This window comes from Sinocyclocheilus grahami, unplaced genomic scaffold, assembly GCF_001515645.1.
Source record: "Sinocyclocheilus grahami isolate Dianchi unplaced genomic scaffold, SAMN03320097.WGS_v1.1 scaffold244.1, whole genome shotgun sequence".
Taxonomy (NCBI): Eukaryota; Metazoa; Chordata; class Actinopteri; order Cypriniformes; family Cyprinidae; genus Sinocyclocheilus; species Sinocyclocheilus grahami.
The window spans coordinates 176963-199625 of NW_015505423.1; the positions used below are offsets into that span (position 1 = coordinate 176963).

At 34.3% G+C, this 22663-nt stretch overlaps 2 protein-coding genes across 2 annotated transcripts in view; both read left to right on the top strand.

The window, feature by feature from the left end:
* Positions 1-7295, top strand: part of LOC107598090 (zinc finger protein 512-like) — an 11695-nt gene extending 4400 nt beyond the window's left edge. The window contains exons 9-16 of the mRNA XM_016289357.1: positions 3353-3439; positions 3531-3629; positions 4897-5064; positions 5200-5394; positions 5691-5792; positions 5982-6044; positions 6955-7053; positions 7155-7295. Of these exons, the coding sequence (XP_016144843.1) occupies positions 3353-3439; positions 3531-3629; positions 4897-5064; positions 5200-5394; positions 5691-5792; positions 5982-6044; positions 6955-7053; positions 7155-7295 (954 nt within the window). The remainder of the gene's footprint in view (positions 1-3352; positions 3440-3530; positions 3630-4896; positions 5065-5199; positions 5395-5690; positions 5793-5981; positions 6045-6954; positions 7054-7154) is intronic.
* Positions 7296-7466: 171 nt separating this feature from the next.
* Positions 7467-22663, top strand: part of LOC107598058 (general transcription factor 3C polypeptide 2-like) — a 20540-nt gene continuing 5343 nt past the window's right edge. The window contains exons 1-16 of the mRNA XM_016289303.1: positions 7467-7685; positions 7912-8131; positions 8999-9305; positions 9414-9490; positions 9592-9669; positions 9753-9851; positions 10554-10781; positions 10877-10988; positions 11133-11244; positions 16730-16761; positions 17879-18008; positions 18127-18271; positions 21010-21171; positions 21261-21348; positions 21429-21548; positions 21629-21796. Of these exons, the coding sequence (XP_016144789.1) occupies positions 7502-7685; positions 7912-8131; positions 8999-9305; positions 9414-9490; positions 9592-9669; positions 9753-9851; positions 10554-10781; positions 10877-10988; positions 11133-11244; positions 16730-16761; positions 17879-18008; positions 18127-18271; positions 21010-21171; positions 21261-21348; positions 21429-21548; positions 21629-21796 (2262 nt within the window). The 5' untranslated portion in view covers positions 7467-7501. The remainder of the gene's footprint in view (positions 7686-7911; positions 8132-8998; positions 9306-9413; positions 9491-9591; positions 9670-9752; positions 9852-10553; positions 10782-10876; positions 10989-11132; positions 11245-16729; positions 16762-17878; positions 18009-18126; positions 18272-21009; positions 21172-21260; positions 21349-21428; positions 21549-21628; positions 21797-22663) is intronic.

The window sequence follows — 22663 nt, forward strand, 5'->3', positions numbered from 1 at the left end:
TTTTACATTTTTGAGCCAAATCTCAAAATTGTCCTATGGTGTGACTGTCTCAAGCATGGTTCAGTAGATTACAAGTTTTATAAATAAATAAAAAAACATCAAAATGTTAATAAATACCTCCGGCACAATTGTACAAGTGTCTATTTTAGTAAATGGCAATCATTTTTTTTATCCATATATTTCTGAAAGCGTAGGAACTTGATATATTTTGTCTCTGAAAACCATGTCCTATGGTGTGACACCATATCCTGATTTTAAATTGGCCAATTCCAGAACAAAATTACATTAGTTGAAGGACCCCATTCATGATTATGTTACTGAAGCCCCCTGTGAAGCCCATGACATGTGCACATGGTCAATTTCTGTCTCAGAATTGAACCACTACAAAAGTGTTACGTTTTGTTGTCCATTGGTGTGACACCCTTAAATTATATTTTTTAATTAAAAACTGCATGTTAAATTACATAATCATGGAAAATTATGCAAATGTGTCTTGCTAACCGCTAATGACATGTTAACTCAGAATAGCAAGGTCATTAATTGACAGGAAAAGGCTGAAACGTCCTGTGGTGTGACAGAAAATGTCCTCCGGTGTGACGCCTGTACTGTCACACCATAGGACAAAGATGTCACACCACAGGACAAGGTCTCTTTAAAAAGCATTTTAAATAATTAAATAAGATTTAGTTAACTCCTTTTTATTCTTTTTTTGATCATTTTCAGTGTTCTTAAATGCAATAATTACATTAAATACACAATTTTCTGATGTTTTTGCAGAAAACTTGTACTGTTATAAAGTGTCATGAAAATAAGTATAAAATGTGCTCATTTGTTTATGAAACTGAAAGAATTGAGGGAGAGAAATTACTGGAAGAGAAAGGACATGGAAATATAGACAGAAAATGAACAGGGATCCACCAGAAGGGAGGAGATCCTAAGAGAACGATGCAGAAAGTAAATAGAATCAAAATGATGCCTTAAAAAGAGTAGCCATAAAGTTTTAAAAAATTCATTCACATCTTAATGAATATAGTTTGAATATCAATCATATTTAGCTGTGCCACACATGTAGCAGCGGGGCTAGAAATGTTTCAGTAACATACTGATTGACTAAGAGACTGACTTTTGTTGATGAAAATAATTTTTTGTTTTGTTTATAAACTTTCTTGACATGTTCAAAATTAAATAGAAATAATTTAATAACTACCATTTCTGTCCTTTAGTGTGACGTAATGTCGTAATGTCCTTGTGACACACATAAAAGAACCACAGATTAGTTTTTATCTCAAAATATTTTTTAAAAAACAGTTGAGTATTGTAATGGGGGATATAAATATCACTTATCTTAAAACTGTATAATTTTCAGCAGGTTTGAACGGATGACAGCGAAGTTTGTCTTGTTGTCAAAGTTTGTCCCGAAATTGTCCAACAAGTCATGGGGGAAAAAATGATGTTAATTACAATTTCATATGAAATAAAAAACACTATATGAAAATAAGCATCTAACAATGAAGACAGTTTCTTTTCTTAATTTTTGCTATGTCACCATGGTTCAGTAGATTACAAGTTTTATAAATAAATAAAAAAACATCAAAATGTTAATAAATACCTCCGGCACAATTGTACAAGTGTCTATTTTAGTAAATGGCAATCATTTTTTTTATCCATATATTTCTGAAAGCGTAGGAACTTGATATATTTTGTCTCTGAAAACCATGTCCTATGGTGTGACACCATATCCTGATTTTAAATTGGCCAATTCCAGAACAAAATTACATTAGTTGAAGGACCCCATTCATGATTATGTTACTGAAGCCCCCTGTGAAGCCCATGACATGTGCACATGGTCAATTTCTGTCTCAGAATTGAACCACTACAAAAGTGTTACGTTTTGTTGTCCATTGGTGTGACACCCTTAAATTATATTTTTTAATTAAAAACTGCATGTTAAATTACATAATCATGGAAAATTATGCAAATGTGTCTTGCTAACCGCTAATGACATGTTAACTCAGAATAGCAAGGTCATTAATTGACAGGAAAAGGCTGAAACGTCCTGTGGTGTGACAGAAAATGTCCTCCGGTGTGACGCCTGTACTGTCACACCATAGGACAAAGATGTCACACCACAGGACAAGGTCTCTTTAAAAAGCATTTTAAATAATTAAATAAGATTTAGTTAACTCCTTTTTATTCTTTTTTTGATCATTTTCAGTGTTCTTAAATGCAATAATTACATTAAATACACAATTTTCTGATGTTTTTGCAGAAAACTTGTACTGTTATAAAGTGTCATGAAAATAAGTATAAAATGTGCTCATTTGTTTATGAAACTGAAAGAATTGAGGGAGAGAAATTACTGGAAGAGAAAGGACATGGAAATATAGACAGAAAATGAACAGGGATCCACCAGAAGGGAGGAGATCCTAAGAGAACGATGCAGAAAGTAAATAGAATCAAAATGATGCCTTAAAAAGAGTAGCCATAAAGTTTTAAAAAATTCATTCACATCTTAATGAATATAGTTTGAATATCAATCATATTTAGCTGTGCCACACATGTAGCAGCGGGGCTAGAAATGTTTCAGTAACATACTGATTGACTAAGAGACTGACTTTTGTTGATGAAAATAATTTTTTGTTTTGTTTAAAACAACATATTGTTTGTATCAAAATTAAACTTTCTTTCTCCTTTGACATGTTCAAAATTAAATAGAAATAATTTAATAACTTCCATTTCTGTCCTTTAGTGTGACGTAATGTCCTATGTTGTGTGTGACACACATAAAAGAACCACAGATTAGTTTTTATCTCAAAATATTTTTTAAAAAACAGTTGAGTATTGTAATGGGGGATATAAATATCACTTATCTTAAAACTGTATAATTTTCAGCAGGTTTGAACGGATGACAGCGAAGTTTGTCTTGTTGTCAAAGTTTGTCCCGAAATTGTCCAACAAGTCATGGGGGAAAAAATGATGTTAATTACAATTTCATATGAAATAAAAAACACTATATGAAAATAAGCATCTAACAATGAAGACAGTTTCTTTTCTTAATTTTTGCTATGTCACACCATAGGACAAATTTATGGTACAGTTCAGTGAAAATGTAAAAAAAAAAAAAAAACAGTTAGTTAATGACACTTTATATTTTCTCAAAGATCAGACTTCACACTACATAAATATATGCATTTCTTCTTCAAAAATTGTCTTTTAAAAAATAAGCATTTTTTACTGCCTATTTGTCAACTACCCATATAGCAATGTTTGTGAAAATATCATAGAGATGTACCAGATTTTTTTAGTACTCGTTTGAATTCTGAACCTGATTTTGTATTTGTTCTTTGTGTAGAATCCTTTTACATGTCCAGACTGTGGGAAACAACTGAGAACTTCAACTGGAATGAAGTACCACCTCATGGCTGACCACAACAACTTGGTTCGGGGTTTTTTTCTAAATTGGCAGTGGCATTGACAATGAAGACGATGGTGTTGATGCAAAGATTTCTTTCTTGTTTGTCTTTTTTCAGTCCATTCCAGATACCGGGAATGACCTAATTGACCAAGCAGTGAAGGAAAAATTGCGGAAAGTACTAAAGAGGATGGGCAAATTAAAATGTTCAAAAGAGGTGTGGTCATATTTTACAATTAAAAGTACTTTGCAAAAAATAATTACTTCCCTTTTTCTAATAATTTGATGATGCAGTATGGATGAAACCTTTGTGGAGGTTTAATTATGTGAATTTGTAGTGTAATAACAATAATATTTAAATATTTTTTTTATCTGTATAGCTAAAAGTTTTAAAGGGGTCATATGATGCGATTTCAAGTTTTCCTTTCTCTTTGGAGTGTTACAAGCTGATTGAAATTTATACTTTTATTCAACAAGAATACAACATTTGATTGATCAAACGTGACAGTACAGGCATTTATGTTACAAAATATTCACCAAAGAATCTTGGGGGGGGAAATGTATCACAGTTTCCACAAAAATATTAAGCAGTAGAACCGTTTTCAACATTGATATTAATAAGAAATGTTTCTTGATCACCAAATCAGCATAGTAGAATGATTTCAGAAAGGATCATGTGACACTGAATATTGGCTGCTGAAAATTCAGCTTTGCCATCACCGGAATAATTTACATTTAAAATAATTACATATATTAAATATTTAAACGTACAATATTTTTGATTAAATAAATGCAGGCTTGGTAAGCATTAGAGACTTTTTACAAAAATATTTACAAATTTTGTAGATCCCAAACCTTTACAAAAAGCAGTGTAAAAGTGAAAAATAATAAAAGGTAGATGAAATGATAAATCAATAATAATAATAGTAATAGTACAATTTTAAACAATAGATGTATTCCATTGCGGATGTTTAGAATTACTGCTGTTATAAATACAGAGTTCTGGCATGAAACTCTAGATGGCGCAGTCCGATAGGTCTAGCTCAATCTGACCTGGTGACATCATTGTCACATGGCAGCTGATTGGTTCTCTCCTGTATTGGTAGCCAATGAGCTCGCCGCTCAGTATTCAAATACCTGGCTTTTGTTTGCTGTAGCAGTTGGCAGCGCACTTCAGAAACCCTCCACCTTCCCTAGCTCCACCTGTATAGATCTGCTACGGGGTGATTCATGTATGCTATATGGGGGTTATTCATATGTGTTATATGTGCAGCAGCAGTATTTCTTACATGCTTACAGCAGCATGTTGTGGATGTTTTGGCAGTAGCAAGTCTCGCTACTTGCTCTGCCGCAGCAGCATTGCAGATCTATTCCACCAAGACCACATACATTAACATTGTCATGTACATTACCATGCCAATCCCTCCTAGAGTTGTCATGACAGAACTCAAATACCTTAAACGATGCTGAATGTTTTGTTTTAGGGTTGCACTGGAACGTTCACTAGTATAATGGGTTATGTGTACCACATGAAGAAATGCGGCAAGGAGCCGTCAGAGCTGGAGAAGCTCTTAATGAACTGCAAACACTGCGGAAAAGCGTATCGTTCCAGAGCAGGCCTGAAGTACCACCTCAAGAATGAGCACAGTCTGGTGAGTCTTCCTCCCCTGTGTTAAATTCCCTGTATTAATAAACTTTATATTAAATGTCTGTTCTGACATGACAGATTCTCATTCAGGCTGTTGATATTTTCACGAATGAAAGTTCACTATTATCTGTTGTTGCAGACGACCCAAGAAAGTGAAATAGAGGAGGTGAAGACACAGAAAGAGCCCATCCCAGAGCGAACACTGAGCGGACGCACCAAGCGCTTGTCGGCGCAGGTGGCCGTGTTCCACTTGAAAGAGATCGCCAGTGAGGAGCTGGTGAAGGAATGGCCCAAAAGGAAAGTGCAGCGTGACCTGGTACCAGACGACAGGAAGGTGCTGCAAAACATGTATATGTCAAACTATGTCGACATGTTGTAATTGCAGGGCTGTGAAGAAGTCAGAACCTGTGTGAAGCTTTTTGGTAAGGCTGCATCACCTTTGTTTGTTTTGCATACTAAGATTTTTATTATTTCTGTTGACGATGGTTGGAATCTTCGAATTTGCAAAAGCACACTTTCGTGGATTCACTAGAAGGTTTTAGTTTCTCTGTCACTTTTTGAGGACTGTGAATGAAGAATCAATCTTTTATTAATTTTTATAGGCATTTATGGTGTTTTGTGTTCATGTAGCTGAAGTATTCTCGTCCAGGGTTGCCGGTTTTTAGCCAGGAGACTCTACGGAAGTGGAAGAATGAAGTCAAACTGCATAAAAAAGTGCAATGTCCAAACAAGGTGTGAACTTCATGCATAAACTGTTATTATTCCAGGTGTTTTTACCATTGTGTTCGAACTTAAAGGGCCATTCATTAATGTTTTACGTATGTTTTGCACTGATTGTAGCATTATGCAAAAGCAAAGATTTTCAGTGAATGAATGGTTTGCTGAATCAATGTGTAATGATCATCTTTGTTGTCAAATTAGGGATGTAACTGCTTCTATACCAGCGTATCTGGCCTAAAGGCTCATCTTGGGCTATGTACCTTGGTAAGAATAATTTCCCTTTGATTTTAAGAACACACAAAATACAGTTAAAACAGTAATATTGTGAAATATTATTACAAGTTAAAATAACTGTTTTATATTTAAATGTATTTTAAATAGTGATTTATACCAGTGATGACAAAGCTGTATTTTCAGCAGCCATTACTGCAGTCTTCACAAGATCCTTCAGAAATCATTCTAATTGACTAATTTGGTTAATTTTGCTAATAATTCTAATTTGCTCAGTGGAAACGGTAACACTTTTTAGGATTCCTTAAAGGGTTAGTTCACCCAAAAATGAAAATTAGGCTGCGTTTAACTCACCCCGGAGGCATCCTAGGTGTATATGACTTTCTTCTTTCAGACGAATCCAGTCGAAGTTATATAAAAAATTGTCTTTGATCATTCAAGCTGTTTAATCAGCGGGTGTTGGATTGCTTCAGAACTTAAATAAAAATCGCCCATCCATAAAAAAAGTGTCTCACAACGCAGCCTAATTTTCATTTTTGGGTGAACTAACCCTTTAATAAATATAAATTTCAAAAGAATACTATTTATTTGAAATAGAAATCTTTTGTAAGATTATGAATGTCTTAACTGTCACTTTAGATTCGTTGAATGCGTCCTTGCAGAATAAAAGTATTAATGTCTTTGAAAAAAATTATACTGACCCCAAACTTTTGAGTGGTGTAGTGTAGTTTAATCATAAAATATATTAATCTGTATAGTATACAGTATATTCTGAAACTAAATCACTATTGCCGTGTTATTAGTACCTAAATCAATAAGTTTCTAAGGTTATCTAATATTGATTTTTCTTGTTTAATGCACATAATTGGATTTGCTCTGGAACAGGATACAGTTGTGGAAAAGATGGTGAATCTTTTTTCTCTCTCTCTCTCTCTCTCTGCAGGGAGAATTTGAAACTGGGAAATTTAAATGCTTGATATGTAAGAAAGAATTCAACTCTGAAAGTGGAGTCAAGTACCACATTAATTCCATTCATTCTCAGGTAACACTGTCATTTTTAATTTTATTTAATTTTATGCTCTTTAAATATCATAAAAATATACATTTTAGAGGAATCATTCTCACTCTTATTATTTTTCATAGGACTGGTTTGTTGTTCGGTCCAAATCTAAGAGTTCAAAGTTTGATAAACTGCATAAGACTCGTCCAAAGGAAGATTCCATGAGGTGTCCAGACCTTCCCTCACCAAACCCATTGCACCATCTCAGCAAAACTGTTGCGTGATGTCGTGATAATACAATGATTTTTGTTTTGGATACGAATCTTTTGACTTTGTAATATGGAAATTGTTTGAATTCTGTTTTGCACACGCTTATATCTAGGAGAATATATATTTATACACATTTGTATATAAAATCAATTTTTAAAATCAACATTTTTCTTTACTTCTAGACTGTGCTGGCAGCAGTTCTGCGGAAGAACAGGTATTAATGGCAGCTGCTGCCCTGAAGTTGGGCGAGCAGAAAGGCAAAAAAATGGGTTTGCTATGTGAAAAAGACACTGATGACCAATCGGCACAGATTAACCTTGAGAGTAAAGGAGTGACTCAGGATTCAGGTGAAGTTCTTGACTCTTCAGAGCCGCAGAAGATGGAGTTAGAGATGCAAATGCCTGGCACGTGGCCAAAGACCAATTCTGATACAATGCTGCATTAGTATCATTAAGATACTATTGTAATTTTTCATATTTTGGATGAGTTTTTTTATATTTTTCATTTTAGTTAAAGTTTCAGTAATTTTTTAGTGTTTTTGTCATTTTTTTCAAATATGTCTAATCCGAAATGCATCTAATTCCTACATTATTCTTTGAAACTTTTTTTTATTGTGTCTGGCTTTCTTAGGACACACACCTAGCTCTGAGGGTCCCCCAGGCGTGGACCAGGAAAACCCAGTCAATACAGAGGGAACCCAAAAGAAGCAAGGACCAAAGGCAAAGACTCCCGCCAAAAGGAGAAGAAAGGAGATCGTTCCACAGACTCCACCACAACATGACAATTCAGCAGCCTCTGATACTTCTGAACTCACTTTTAGTGGTCGGCCCAAGAGGAGAGCTGCGAAAGTGTATGTTCTCCAGTTGTAGTTTCCAAAAATCCATACAGCATGCTGTATGCAAAATGTACAATCACTTGCAATAAAACCAGTTGTTAAAAAGCAGTCACATGCAGAAAAAAAAAACAATTGCGGCATTAACATATATTTAGAAGACATTACTACTGTCTTTAGTTTGTAAATTGCAATATTTATTATATCTCCTGAAAACAATGCATTGCAGTCCTGCAGCAGAGTGAGTAATCTTTCTCCAGAATAATCAATGGTCAGATGACATGTTCTGATCAGGACTTGAACTTACAACAATCTTAACATTGAGCTACTCACAAAGTGGCTTTTTTTTTTTTTTTTTTTTAAGAAAAAAAAATTCAGAAGCAAAACATGGATGGAAATAGAAAACCCACATTCGCTAAACAGTTTTTGCACTTTTGCACACAGCATTTCAACACAAAAGCTTGATATATTTCATTAGGATGCTATTTGTTCTGATCAGCTGTTTCTGTGGGGGCAGTCGTGGGCTAAAGGTTAGAGAGTCGGACTTGTAATGCAAAGGTTTTTGGTTCAAGTCTCGGTAGCGGCAGGGATTGTAGGTTGGGGGAGTGAATGTACAGCTCTCTCTTCCACCTTTAATACCACGACTGAGGTGAGACCCTTGAGCAAGGCACCGAACCCCCAACTGGGCACTGCCCAGAGTGACCCACTGCTCCAGGTGTGTGTTTGTGTGTTCACTATTCACTACTGTGTGTGTGCACTTGGATGGGTTAAATGCAGAGCACAAATTCCAAGTATGCAACACTGTACTTGGCTTCTCGTCACTCTCCATTTTAAATTTTTTAATGATGTTGTTAATAATCAGTTTTTCTTTTCCATCTTGATTAGTGCTTTAGATTATCTCCACAACCTTGCCAAGGATCTTGGTGCTCCATCAGAATCCTCCATGAAAGATACGTCCAAATCTGGTGAAGTAGATGGCACTGACCAGAAAAAGAAAACGCCAAGGAGGAGGGGGGTGAAAAGAAAAATTCCAGATTATGAAAGCGGCTTGGATGACGATGAGGACTTTTCCCCAGGAAAAAACGAAGAGGCAGAGAGTGAAGATGAAGAAGACGATTCAGAGCCAGACCTCAGCTTGAACGTGGAGCGCAGATTATCCAGACCATCCAGCAGACCACCCAGAGGAAATTATGCAAGTTTATAATCTGATACTCACTAAACCTTTTGCACTGTTGGATGATTTTGACATTAATTTCCATATCTGTGTTGTCAAATTTTTTAATTGTGTAATGCTCAATAGCAGTGTCTGCTTCCAAATGGATTGGCTAACAATGTCATGGAGCCTGTTTGGAACTGTTTTAGTAGGACCAAAAAATTGTAAGCCATCCACCGATGATGTAAAATATAACAATTCATATTATCTGTATCACTTGTGTCTTGATAATGCTTGCCCTTCTTTCACCGAATGCTCTTGCTAGCCGGGATGAAAACTTTTCCCCCTGGGTATTTCCAGAGTGGATTCCTTTTGCCAAAGATTGGCATTTTCTGTCTAACAGGTATCAGTGTAGCTAAATACCTCATAATATTAATGGAATCTAAAAATTCTTAATTTTAACAGTCGTTTTGTTTCAATTAACAGTGAGGCTGAAAAGTATTTGCCCCAAGAGAAAGAATCCGCTTCTTTTACCTTTACACGGGAAAGCATCAAGGGACAGATCAAACTGCAAACAGTGAAGAGGTAAGATATCATTAGTTTACGATTAATTTCAACTAGTACTGACCTAAAAATTTATTTGAAGTACCCACTTAGACTTAATATTTGAATAATTTAACAACACATTCACGTTTAATAATAAAAATCATGATTCTCTACAGCTTATAGTTAACTATTTCAACAAATAGAATAATTATAAATATATTGCTTTTTTAATAAACAGTTATTTTTAACCTCAGTTAGGGAAACCCTCAGCTAATAGATTAAAAACTTTTCAGCCTTTTAAAAAAAAAATTTTTTTTTGCAAAGCACACTACTATTCAAAAGTTTAGGGTTGGCAAGATTTTTAAATGTTTTTAGTCTCTTTCACTCACCAAGGCTGCATTTATTTGATTAAAAATACATTAAAAACAGTCCTTTTATGAAATATTACAAATGTATTTTAAAATGTAATTTACTCCAGTCTTCAGTGTCACATGATCCTTCAGAAATCATTCTAATATGCTGATTTGGTGCTCACGAAACATTTATTATTATTATCCATGTTGTAAAAAAATTTCACTGCATAATATTTATGTGGAAACCGTGATACATTTTTTTTGTCAGGATTCTTAGATGAATGGAAAGTAAAAAAAAAAAAAAGTACTGATCCCAAATTTTTGAACAGTAGTGTATGTGTACTCTATATATATATATATATATATAATGTTGAATGCTAATCTGCAGGTTTGAATCATTGCCACATCATTCTGAGCGCTGGGATGCTCTTTTCTTTGTTGGGGGTCCTGTGCGGTCCTTGGAATGGTGCCCATGTCCTGACGGGGCGGCCACAATACAGTATGCTGCCATCTACTGCCACAAAGGCATGGATGACGAACACAAAATCAACAAACTGCACACAGGCCCTGTCTTACTGCAGCTGTGGGAAATTGGAGACCTTCAGTGCAAAAGCAGGTGACCCAGATAAGACACTTACAGATCGGCTTTAAGCTTTAGGCTTTGAGTTTTACAATAAAATAGTAACTTTTGACTTTATTTCCCCACGTCAGGCCCTCGACCGCTCCTCATCTAGCATATGCTTTGGCGATAGATGACGGATGCATCTGGAATATAAGGTGGTGTCCTGCGGGAGTGTGGGAGCTGCCCTCTACCAGCAGAAAGGTATGAAATAACATTAGACCAAAAAGTTTAAGAATATTCGTAGAGAAAACAATATTTTTTTTAAACAACTGTATTAAAATTATGCAAAACAGAAAAAGACCGTTTTTTTTTTTTTGTGTACATATATTTTTTGTTTTTTTGCAGCCTCCACAGATGCCTAGATTAGGTGTTTTAGCAGCAGCTTTCTCTAATGGAAGCATTGGTGTCTACAGTCTTCCACACCCAGAAGCCCTTGCAGCACAGCATCAGAGTAAAGGCGAGTAAATGGTGAAATGCATAACCTATGCTTCTTATTTCTTTAGTAAGGTTACATTTTTTAGCATTCAGGTCCACTTGAAATGGATGTTCCAAAGCCAGTCAAAGTTTAGTTTTTCCTTGACTATTTTCACTCTCTGTCTCTTTGACACTTGAGGCTGTTTTTTAGAACAGAGATGTCCAATCCTGCTCCTGGAAAGCCACCTTCTTGCAGAGTTGAGCTCCAACACCGATCAAACACACCTGAAGCAGCTAATCAAGGTGTTAAGGGTTACTTGATAATTACAGGCAGGTGTGTCTGAGCAGGGTTGGACCTGAAGTCTGCAGGATGGTAGCTCTGTAGGGGTGGGGTTGGAGATCCCTGCTCTGCTGGAATAGGGTCACTCCTAATTTAGAAACTCCCAGTGAATTCATGTGCAATGTGTTGGTCCTTCCAGAAGAGGGCAGCACAAGACAGAAGAGCCTCAAGCCAAGTACTATAATGCATTTTCCCATTACCACTAAACAAATGCTAATCTGTCTTGTATGATGTCTTTGCTTAATTTTCACAAATATTGGAAAAAATTGTTTAAAACAGAACAAACTGAATTTCCTAAAATTGTTTGGAAGAATAACTGTTTAACTTCTTTGTTTGTTTATTTGTTTATTTATTTATGAATAATAAAACAAATAATAATATTATATAATTATTCATAATTAATCATTTTTATGAATTATTATTATTGTTATTATTAAATGAATGAATAGATTAATTGGTTAAATCAAATGATTATAACAATAATAATAAAAATATTTATTAAGCATTCATTAATTTAATAATAATAATAATTACAAATAATGATTAGTAATATGTAGCTATTAGTACAAATAATGATTAGTGATTCAATAGCTATTATTATTTATTATATAATAATAATAATAAATATTATTGAATGAATTAATAGATGAATCAATCAAATCAAATGATTATAACAAGAACAATTATAATTAATTAATTCATTTAATAATAATATATCTGTTTATTATTTAAATAATAATAATAATAATTATTAATATCTAAATAATTAATAAGAATTGTGTATTATTATTGTTTATTATTGTTATTCATTCATTTAATAATAATATATCTGTTTATTATTTAAATAATAATAATTATTATTATTGTTATATAAATTATTATTAGTATCTAAATAATAATAATAATTATTTTGTATTATTATTATTATGTAATTAATCAATTTAATAATAATAATAATATATCTGTTTATTAATAATAATTGTTATTATTATTGTTATATAAATATAAATATAATTAATTTTATTATTTTATTTACATCTACTTACAATATTAGTCTAGCTTTATATTATATTAGTCTAGCAAATATTTTTTGAAGCTTTTCAGGCATATAAATGTGGATGAGGGAATTTTAACTTATTTCATTGCACATCTCAAGGCCTCATGCTCTGATAAAATGGCCAGTGTAGGCTGATTGTCTCATGGGAGCTCATAATGGCCTCTCCTCAGGGAGTTCTGGGAACAGACTGATGACCTGCCATCATTCTCTTAAACGAACATTATCTGTACTGTGTGTGTGAGTGTGTGTGTTTTCAAAAGATTATCCTCCCAGACCCTCTCATTCATCACAGTCACCGTGAGAGCGCTAGAAAAAAGAAGGGAGGGTCTAGTGCGTATTTGAGTTTCACTGCCTTCAGCCGTTTGATTAGCCCCCCCCCCCCCCCCCCCCCTTTTACAGCAGTGAAATGTCGCTTATCTGCAGTCATACTGATCTCTCCTCCTAGCTGAGTCTGCTTTATGAGCTGTTGACCGTTCTGTAAGCAAAAAGCGTATTTTTCCAATGACCATTCAAACATATCTGTGTATTCAGACTAAATGAAATTCTTTGCAAGAAGCATGCGAATAGCAAGCATTTTGTTATATTATGCTGCTTTTGATGTTGCAGAATTCAAATTACATACATTAAATGGGAATGGTAGGTACCATAGGCTTGGTTGAACTATAAAGACCCTTTTGACAATCACAAATGATGACTGTAAGAAAGTAAGAGAGAGAGACAGATTAGTGTGTGTGTGTGTGTGTGTGTGTGTGTGTGTGTGTGTGTGTGTGTGTGTGTGTGGCATTCTCCCTCTAACATTGATCTGCTACTACTGTGTTTACTGACTGTATCCAGATGCCAGCCTTGGGTTAACATGATGAATGCACATCATAATTTAATTGATTGAGCATACAGCCTACCAATCCATCATATCTCAAGAGCAGATAATATATTTATACTGAGTGATGTAGTCTACTGGTTAAAGATCAAAGCTGCCAATTGAAAGTTTGCAGGTTTGAACCCGGTAAGAAGCGAACCATTAACTCTTTCCATTATACCACTGAGACCTAATTTGTAACTCATGTAGCAGTCTTGTTTAAACATGATGGAAACATTTCTTCTTTGTGTTGTGCCTAAGAGCACCCTTTACCTGCGGTGAAAGCATTGTTTTACAATATAATACATCGTTTCACGATACAGTAATGCAAAATTGTGTTTACTATATTCTTAATTGGTTTGTTAATAATGTTACATTCATATTAATATTAATATAAATTAATGTTAATATAAGCTTCAATCATTGTTTATATTTTGAATAAAATGTAATATTTGAAAAGCATTAAATAATATTTAATTTATTTATTTTTATGAAAATACCAATAATCTTCAAAGTTCAAACGTTTTTTTTTTAGAGAGAAATTAATACTTTTATTCAGCATTACGTTTATTGAAAGTAACAGAAAAGACATAACGCTACAAAATTCTTTCTATTTCAAAATAAATGCTGTTTGAAAATACCACAGTTTTTCCAAAAAAACCACACAAAAAAAGCAGCAGCTCAAGTGGCTTTATGGATTTACATCATTTAAATCTAAATATATAATTAAAGAAAAAATTATTTAAATAACAAAAACTTAAAATTTCAATAAATATTGAATATTTTCAATAAAATTGAATAACTTATTCTTATAACTTATAGTAACTTAATAATTGAATATGGTGTAATTTAATAAAAAATTAAAATAATCTTATTCAATGTTTTATCAAAAATGGCTGTGTAAAACCTGGAAATTTCATGTAAGATTTTTTTATATATAAACATAGACGATTAACATTTTTTTAAAATACATTGTCATGCACATCCTCATCCTCATAACACAGTATGAGTAATAAACTTTCCACTACCCTTAATATACTAGTAAACAAGGGCCATTTCATTGCCATCCTCACAATTTATCATTCAGACTTTCCTCTTTTGTACTAGATTTCTCTAGTTAATGAGTAGTGATACGGTCCATCCTTCTGGTCCCTCTGGGGCCATCTGTGTGGTAGACTCAGGCCCTGCTCCAGCAGAGATAAGAAACCAACTGCCCACATTTATTAACAAACCATCTCTGTTTCATCAGTGCTGCCAGTGTAGTATTCTCTCTGTTTGTGAGCTTCTAATTCATTGATCCTACTCTAAGCTTTAATGTTTTCCTAATTACACTTTCCTGAGGCCACAAGGAGCAGTTCGTATGTAACAAATGCTTTCTTTAAAAATCTCTTTCTCTCAAAGGACTGAAGCTGTTAGCGTCAATTCTTAGTGGAGACTTAAAAAGGGAATTTAAGAGAAAGAAATCCTGGTTGAATGTGCATGAGTTTTTTGAATAAGCTGGATATTTTCCAACTAAAAAAAGTGCTGTATGACCTTTCAAACGCTATTCTTTCTCTCGCTGCTCTTTTATTCCCCTTGTATTCTCCTGATATTACCACAGAAATTGCTTCTCACACTCCACCAGTTTAACATCTCGCCACTGGCCCTGGGATGAGCTTGGAAACGGTTTCCTTTTTTTTAAATCTTTTTGTTTGTTATAAATTTTTATTGTATAGTTGTCTTTCATTTTGTTTTTTATTGCTTTTTTGTTTTTGTTAAATTTTTTGTTGTGTTGTCTTTCTGGTCAATTTTTAGGTTTAGGCTTTTGCTAATTTATATTCTTCTAATTTCCTGAAAATCACTGTATTGTATAGAGCACATGTGCATTCATGTGATCATTTTTGTACTGTAGATTGATTATTGGTTTGTTTATTGATGGAAAAGAACCCACAGTAGCAATTATAGGAAGTTTCAAAAGGCTAGTGATAAAACGGTTAACCACATTCCCACTTCCCATTATGTTCTCAGGTCTGGAGGTTTTATGGTAGATAATTATAAATAGGTTTTATCTGAAGTGAAAGAGTGTCCCGTGAAGAGGTGACAAGAGAGACGCAGACTCCTCCCTTGTCAATGGCGATAATTTACTGGCTTGTTTTCATCAGACAAGGATCTATAATTGAAATGACAAAAAAGATGCATCGCTACGCAGTTGTTAGTGTTTGAGGCCATGAATTTCAGCCAAATACCTGACACCCGTTTCCTCCGGGCCTGTCAATCAAAAAAACCTTAGTCAGTCCAGAAAAAGGGCCGTTGGTCAGGGCTGTCTGCCATGCTGCCAGAATGAGTGGATCAGAGGTACGATGCTTTATCGACCTGATCGACCCGTCACCGCTCTATACGGCTCCGACCTAAAGCCATGCCTCTATATATCACTTTCACACTCTTATACACACACACACACACACACAGTGTCTGTCCACAGTCACACACACTTTCATACACGTGATTCTAATCACCACCTCTAGCACTTCACTTTTGTTTTATATTGTCAGTTTATTGAGAATATGAATCCCTGTTTAAAGAACTTCTGAAATTCTTTGTCTTGGGGTTTTTTGTTGTTGTTGATTGTACCACATTAGTGGTAAATATTAAATAGTTCAAATATAATTTTTATCATTGGATAGTTTGCCAAGTAGGGATGGTTCATGATTGTTTGTTTATTTAGTGGTGTTGCTTTATTTAGCAGAGTGCTTTAAGCAGTTTGCACTCAAGGATAAAACAAAATGTATTTATTTATGTAAATTCATCCCCTTAAAAGCCATACAGATAAACACAAACATCTGATTCAGACTTCCAGATTTTGCAGTGTTTGTAGGAAATCTGTTAGTTGTAATCTATGCGGTAATGTGCTGTTAACTCAATTTGCGTGTGAAGAGAACAATTTACACAACAGTCTTAAAGCAATAGTAGCAAAAACAGCCCATTTAATTCTAATGGTCCAAGAGAGAGAGAGTGGGAAATGGTCATAAGCTAAATCATGACTCTTTCTAATGCAAAAAATATATATAATAATAATAAACTTGTGTATAAGATCAAATGTACTGTGAGTGATCCCTTTAAATTATGACATTAAGCTGAACTGCTGCTTGTTTACACTTCAGTTTATTTCAAATAAGCACGTCATTTGATCTTTTTTCCTTTGATTGTTTTTCTTGATAAATGCAGACATGTGTTGACTAGTAATGCTCTTATCTATAAGTGCACGGCATTGAACACATTTATGTGCTTTCCAATAGGAGAAACCAGCCAAGCACCGCTGATATGCCGGGTAGGTCAATATCCACTCTGCTAGCATGCCTCTTATTCTCACAGATAAGACTTCTGTCTTTGTTTCATTCCACACAATAAATGACGTATTACACATTCATTGCATTAGACTGAAAGCATCTGACTTGAATGGCAACAGATCATTGGAATGTTTGCTTGAATCTGACGTGTAATTTTCACTGTAGCTCAATTTCACAGTTGAAGTGACTTTTCACTAAAACTGTTCTTTGTATGGCTCCTCTGGGCCGTTTTACGGGCTGTCTACGTAACGTTTTCACACGTCCAAGAGATGATCTTCTGGAAGTTAGCTGTCATGGTAGAAGGGGCTCCTCAAACGAAATGTTAAGCCCAGAGAGGAGGATTAATGTAAACTTTTTTTGGATGATGGCAGAACTAAATAGCTATTGACTATTGAGCAAATGTTAAATTGTGATTATCATGAAAACCTTTATTATTAATTATTTATTAATATTAATTACATACTATAAATAGTGCATATAGATTGAAAGATTATATAAATATATCATCTCTTTATGCAATTACTATTTTTTGTAATATAGCCTAATTCTTTATCTTTACAGATGGATGACGTATTCTAGTGAGTTTTATTGTGATGTGTTTTTGCAGGTGAAGAAGGTTCTGACTTTGTTAAGGCCAGAGAGGAGGATTAATGTAAACTTTTTTTGGATGATGGCAGAACTAAATAGCTATTGACTATTGAGCAAATGTTAAATTGTGATTATCATGAAATCCTTTATTATTAATTGAATTACTTTATTAATATGAATTATATATTATAATTAGTGCATATAGATATAAAGAAATTGTGTATTTTATATATATATATATATATATATATATAGTGTGTGTTGATCAGTAATATGCATTGCTATGAACTTCATTTGGACCACTTTAAAGACAATTTTCTCAATATTTAGATTTTTTGCACCCTCAGATTCCAGATATTCAAATAGTTGTGTCTCGGCCAAATATTGTCCTATCCTAACAAAGGAAAGCTTTCAGATAATGTATAAATCTCAATTTTGAAAATTGAGCCTTATGACTGATTCTGTGGTCCAGGGTCAAATGATCTGTTTTATTGTGTTGTTTTTGTGCAGGTGAAGAAGGTTCTGACTTTGGAGATGGGCTCCAACCAGGCAGATCATAAAGGTCAAAGTGGTCTGTGCTTTGCTATGGACTGGCTCCACGTCAAACCACATAACCTCTTGGCTGCTGGCTTCTATGATGGTGATTTCATATGTTTTGCCTATAGGCCTCTTTGTCTATCTAAACAGAATTGCTAATTGTAAATACCTTGGTTTATATATTGCAGTATTTTATGTTTGTGATTGTTTCTCTTTTCCAGGTCTGGTTGGTTTATGGGATCTTGCTAGTAAATCTACACTACTGAAAGTCAGGTCTCCAGATGGTGGTGTGTCTCTCTACCCTTACCACTGTTTCCATGCTCACGATGAGAACATCCGGACCCTGTGCTGGTGCAGAGCCTCAAGGTGAGAATCATCAGTGTAGCATCATATGTCAGATTAGACCGACTATGAGGTTGGTTCGTTTTTTAATTGGTATTAAAGATTTTTCTATTGAACTTTCTGTTGATCAAAAGATCCTGGAACAAAGTGTCATGGTTTTCAGAGAAATATTAAGCAGAACAACTGTTTTCAACATCGATAATAAGAAGAAATGTTTCTTGAGCACCAAATCAGCATTTAGAATGATTTCTGAAGGATCATGTGACACTGAAGACTGGAGTAATGGCTGATAACTTATATATTCAAATAGAAAGCAGATTTTGATCATATTTCACAATATTACTGTTTTTATCAAATGAATGCAGCCCTGATTAGCATAAAAGAAAAACATTTAAAAATCTTAATTATTTTAAACTTTTAAAAGTTAGCATAAGTTTGTTTAAAAAGGAGATTCTTGATCTTACCAGAATATAAGCTGTGAAATATTGTTATGCTAACACCTTTTGTTATGCCTGATATATTTGATTGAAACACCCATGGAGTTTTCTCGTTTAGTAACAGATAAGCAGTCTAGATCAAATACATTACCATTCCTGACATGTGTTGTTTCAGCATCAGTAGTTTCAGCAGCCTGCTCTTAGCACTTACATTTAAAGCACTGTGACCTTATAAGAGGCTCCTTTAAGTGGCATTAGAGAAGTTTATCCTATCCCACTCACCACAGGGGGCTAGTGAAATCAAGTGGAGATTTCTTGTGTTTGGATATTTTTTCTCCTTCTTTATACTCTCAAAATGTGACCACTTGCGTAGAATTCAGATATACCTCAACCTCAGAAAAAGCAGAACAGTCACTATGTGTCATTTCCCTGAGGTGTTGCAAATTTCTACGCATGCACAAAATTCCAAGCATTCAAGCAAGAGGGTTGGAGGGGTAGAGGAGAAGTACACACACTGAATTTCCTCCAAGATAATCTCAACGACAGGACACTAGCTCACAGCACCCTTGGTTCCTCTTCTTTTTTGGGATGTGTGGTGTAGTGGTTTAGACTGGTAACTAGAAGCTTACTAGTTTGATCTCTACATGTTGCAAGCACTTAACTTCAACCCAGCTCAAAGCATTCATAATGTCCAGTTTTTTTAAATGTTTAAAAAAACGTTAGAGACAACATTAAAGGAAAGTTCCATTTTCATAACTGATCAAATGTTATGGGAAGTTTATTTTTGAGTGTTCTCTAAATCAACTGAAACTAGTAAATTAATAACATTTAAAAAATGTTAGAGGAACTAAAATGTTTCATAAAAATTTATAAATAATCTTGTGCTGATGTTTTGAGAATGTTATTATATAACTATAAAAATATATAACTTTGAACAAATGTTCTATTGGCATTACTGGAAGAATGTTTGTTCACAACTTTGAGAGAATCTGGCAAGAACATGACCTAAAATTTTGAGAACATTCTCTGTTATCTGGGTAGTTGCTACAGCAAGATTCTTTGTAAATAGTTCATGCCATTCAAATCAGACAGTGTTCAAAAGTTTGGGGTCAGCAGGATTTTAATTTTTTTTAATTAATACTTTTTTTCAGCAAGGATGCATTAATATGATCAAAAGTTACAGTAAAGACATTTATAATGTTACAAAAGATTTCTAATTCAAAAATTTTTTTGTTTACTTTTTGTTTATCAAAGGAACCTAAAAAAATTGTCTCTGTTTCTACAACAATATTAAAGGGTTAATTCACCCAAAAATGAAAATTATGTCATTAATTACTCACCCTCACGTTGTTCCAAACCAGTAAGACCTTCGTTCATCTTCGGAAAACACAATTTAAGATATTTTTGATGAAATCTGAGGGCTCTCTGACCCTCCCATAGACAGCAAGGTAACTACCACGTTCAAGGTCCAGAAAAGTACCAAGATGATCGACAAAGTAGTCCGTGTGACATCAGTGGACATCACTTTGTGCAAAGAAAACAAAAATAACAACTTTATTCCACATTTTCATCTCTACTGCGTCACTTTGGATGTGCGTTCACGACAGTATCATGACGCGAGCGTGTAGTGGCGTCATGAATACAAAAAAGTATTCTCGTAGCTTCGTAACTTTACAAAGCCACTGATGTCATACGGACTACTTTGTCGATCATCTTGGTACTTTTCTGGACCTTGAACGTGGTAGTTACCTTGCTGTCTATGGGAAGGTCAGAGAGCCCTCAGATTTAATCAAAAATATCTTAAATTGTGTTCCGAAGATGAACGAAGGTCTTACGGGTTTGGAACAACACGAGGGTGAGTAATTAATGACAGAATTTTCATTTTTGGGTGAACTAACCCTTTAAGCAGCACAATGTTTTCAACCTTGATAATAATAAGAAATAATGTTTCTTGAGTACCAAATCAGCATATTATAATGCTGGAGAATGGACTGAAATTCAGCTTTGCCATCGCAGGAATAAATACGTTTTCGGTAATTTATAATATTCAAAATATATTTTTTTATATATTCAAATAGAAAATTGTAAAAAATATTTCAAAACACTAGTGTTTGTAAACTAGTGTTTAGTAACTGTAAACTTTTGAAAGGTAGTGTAACTGTAGAGCATGTGGCTAGTTGTATTAACAAGATCACTTACATTTCTGCAGTGTAAATACTGGTAAAAATTTTCTGTCTGTAATTGTGGTAAATATCTATCTGTAATTGTGATGAGGTATGAAAAAAGCAGGAATTATATAATGTTTCTGTCTCCTATTGTTGGCAGTAATTTGTTGGTGACAGTCGGAGATGACCGCATGGCTAAAATGTGGGACGTGAGAAAAACCTACATGCCTCTTTTGGCAGTAAAGCGCTGCTTGTCCCCTGAAGTGTACTGGCCCCTCTTTTGGAGCGGCATCCTGATGGCTCAAGAGTGTTGCTTTGCTGCGTCAGTCCACAAACATTTTGCTCTTTTGAATATATGATGTTTTAAAATTATATTTTTACTAAATCATAATTTTCCTTTGCTATGTGTAGGTTTGGACAACATGGAGTTCACTATTTTGATTCAGGTTACCTTGGAATCAAGCCTTACTTTGTATGTCCTAGAAAAGCCACTATTTGGGTATGTAGACATTTCACAGCGTCTCTACATGGTTTAGTATTGACAAAATGGTTTAATAATGACAAAACAACTTTTTTCAGAGCCTTTCTTTGTCTGACTGGATAAATACTTTTGCCGTTGCGGACAATGGAGGAGATTGTTTATTTAGTTTGCTTCCTGAAATAGACGTCGACCCCAACACTATCAGACGACGGAGATATGTATGTTTCTTTATCATGAATTAAATTCCCACAAATGCAAACCTTGAATTAACATTGACTATTTTGTTCAACCCACATAGTCAGTGTACAGGACTGACATGGTCCAGTTTGAACCCGGTCAGAGGCCTGGAGATGAGGAACAGGAGGAGGAGGAAGTAGAAAATGCTGCAAGTAATCCTAGGAAGGAGCCACTGAGCTACAAAGGAGCAATCAGAAAATACTATCTCCACTTTCATGACTTGGATCTGGTGAGAAACTCAAAAAGATGACTTTTGTGCAATCATTGTTTAATTCCATCATCGTCGAGCAGTTTTCTTCATGCCAAGGTCTCCGTGCTTGGGAATTGATGTAGGAAATCAGATTTTGAGAGTATAGATCTTTTGTTGCCACATAATCAACTTTCTTTCATTTTTACCAGAGCTCTGCACAAAATAGTTTTTTAAAAAACAGTAAAGGGGTGCACTGTAAACCTTATCAGGCAGGCTCATGAATATTAATTATATAAAGCATTTGACAGACACTGTTATCCAAAGCAACTTATGCTGCATTAAATGCACACATTTACATTGTATCAGTTCTTGTTTTCCCTGGGAATTGAACCCATGCTATTGCCATGCTCTACAGTGTGAGCTACAGAAAATTAGGTGATTTAATATTAATATTCATAACTGTTTTGTTGAATAGCAGGCTGGCACTGGCCATATTGGGGTTACCTGGAGGTGTCATTTTATGTGACTGGCTAAATTTGTGTCACATAGTTCTCCCAAAAATTTTAATTCTGGCTTCATTTACTCACCCTCATGCCATTCCAAACCCATAGCCTTTGGTTAATCTTCAAACCCCAGATTAAGATATTTTTTAATGAAACCTGAGAGGTTTCTGTTCCTCTATTGAAAAACCAGGTAAACAAATCTTAAAAGATCCAAAAAGTTCATAAAGGCGTTGTAAAACAAAGCCATATGAATCGTGCCATTTAATCCTAGTTTTCTGAAAAGATATGATCACTTTATATGATTTTAGCTTTTATTAACGTATAAACGCATATATATATATATATATATATATATATATATATATATATATATATATATATATATATTTTTTCTCATATGAGA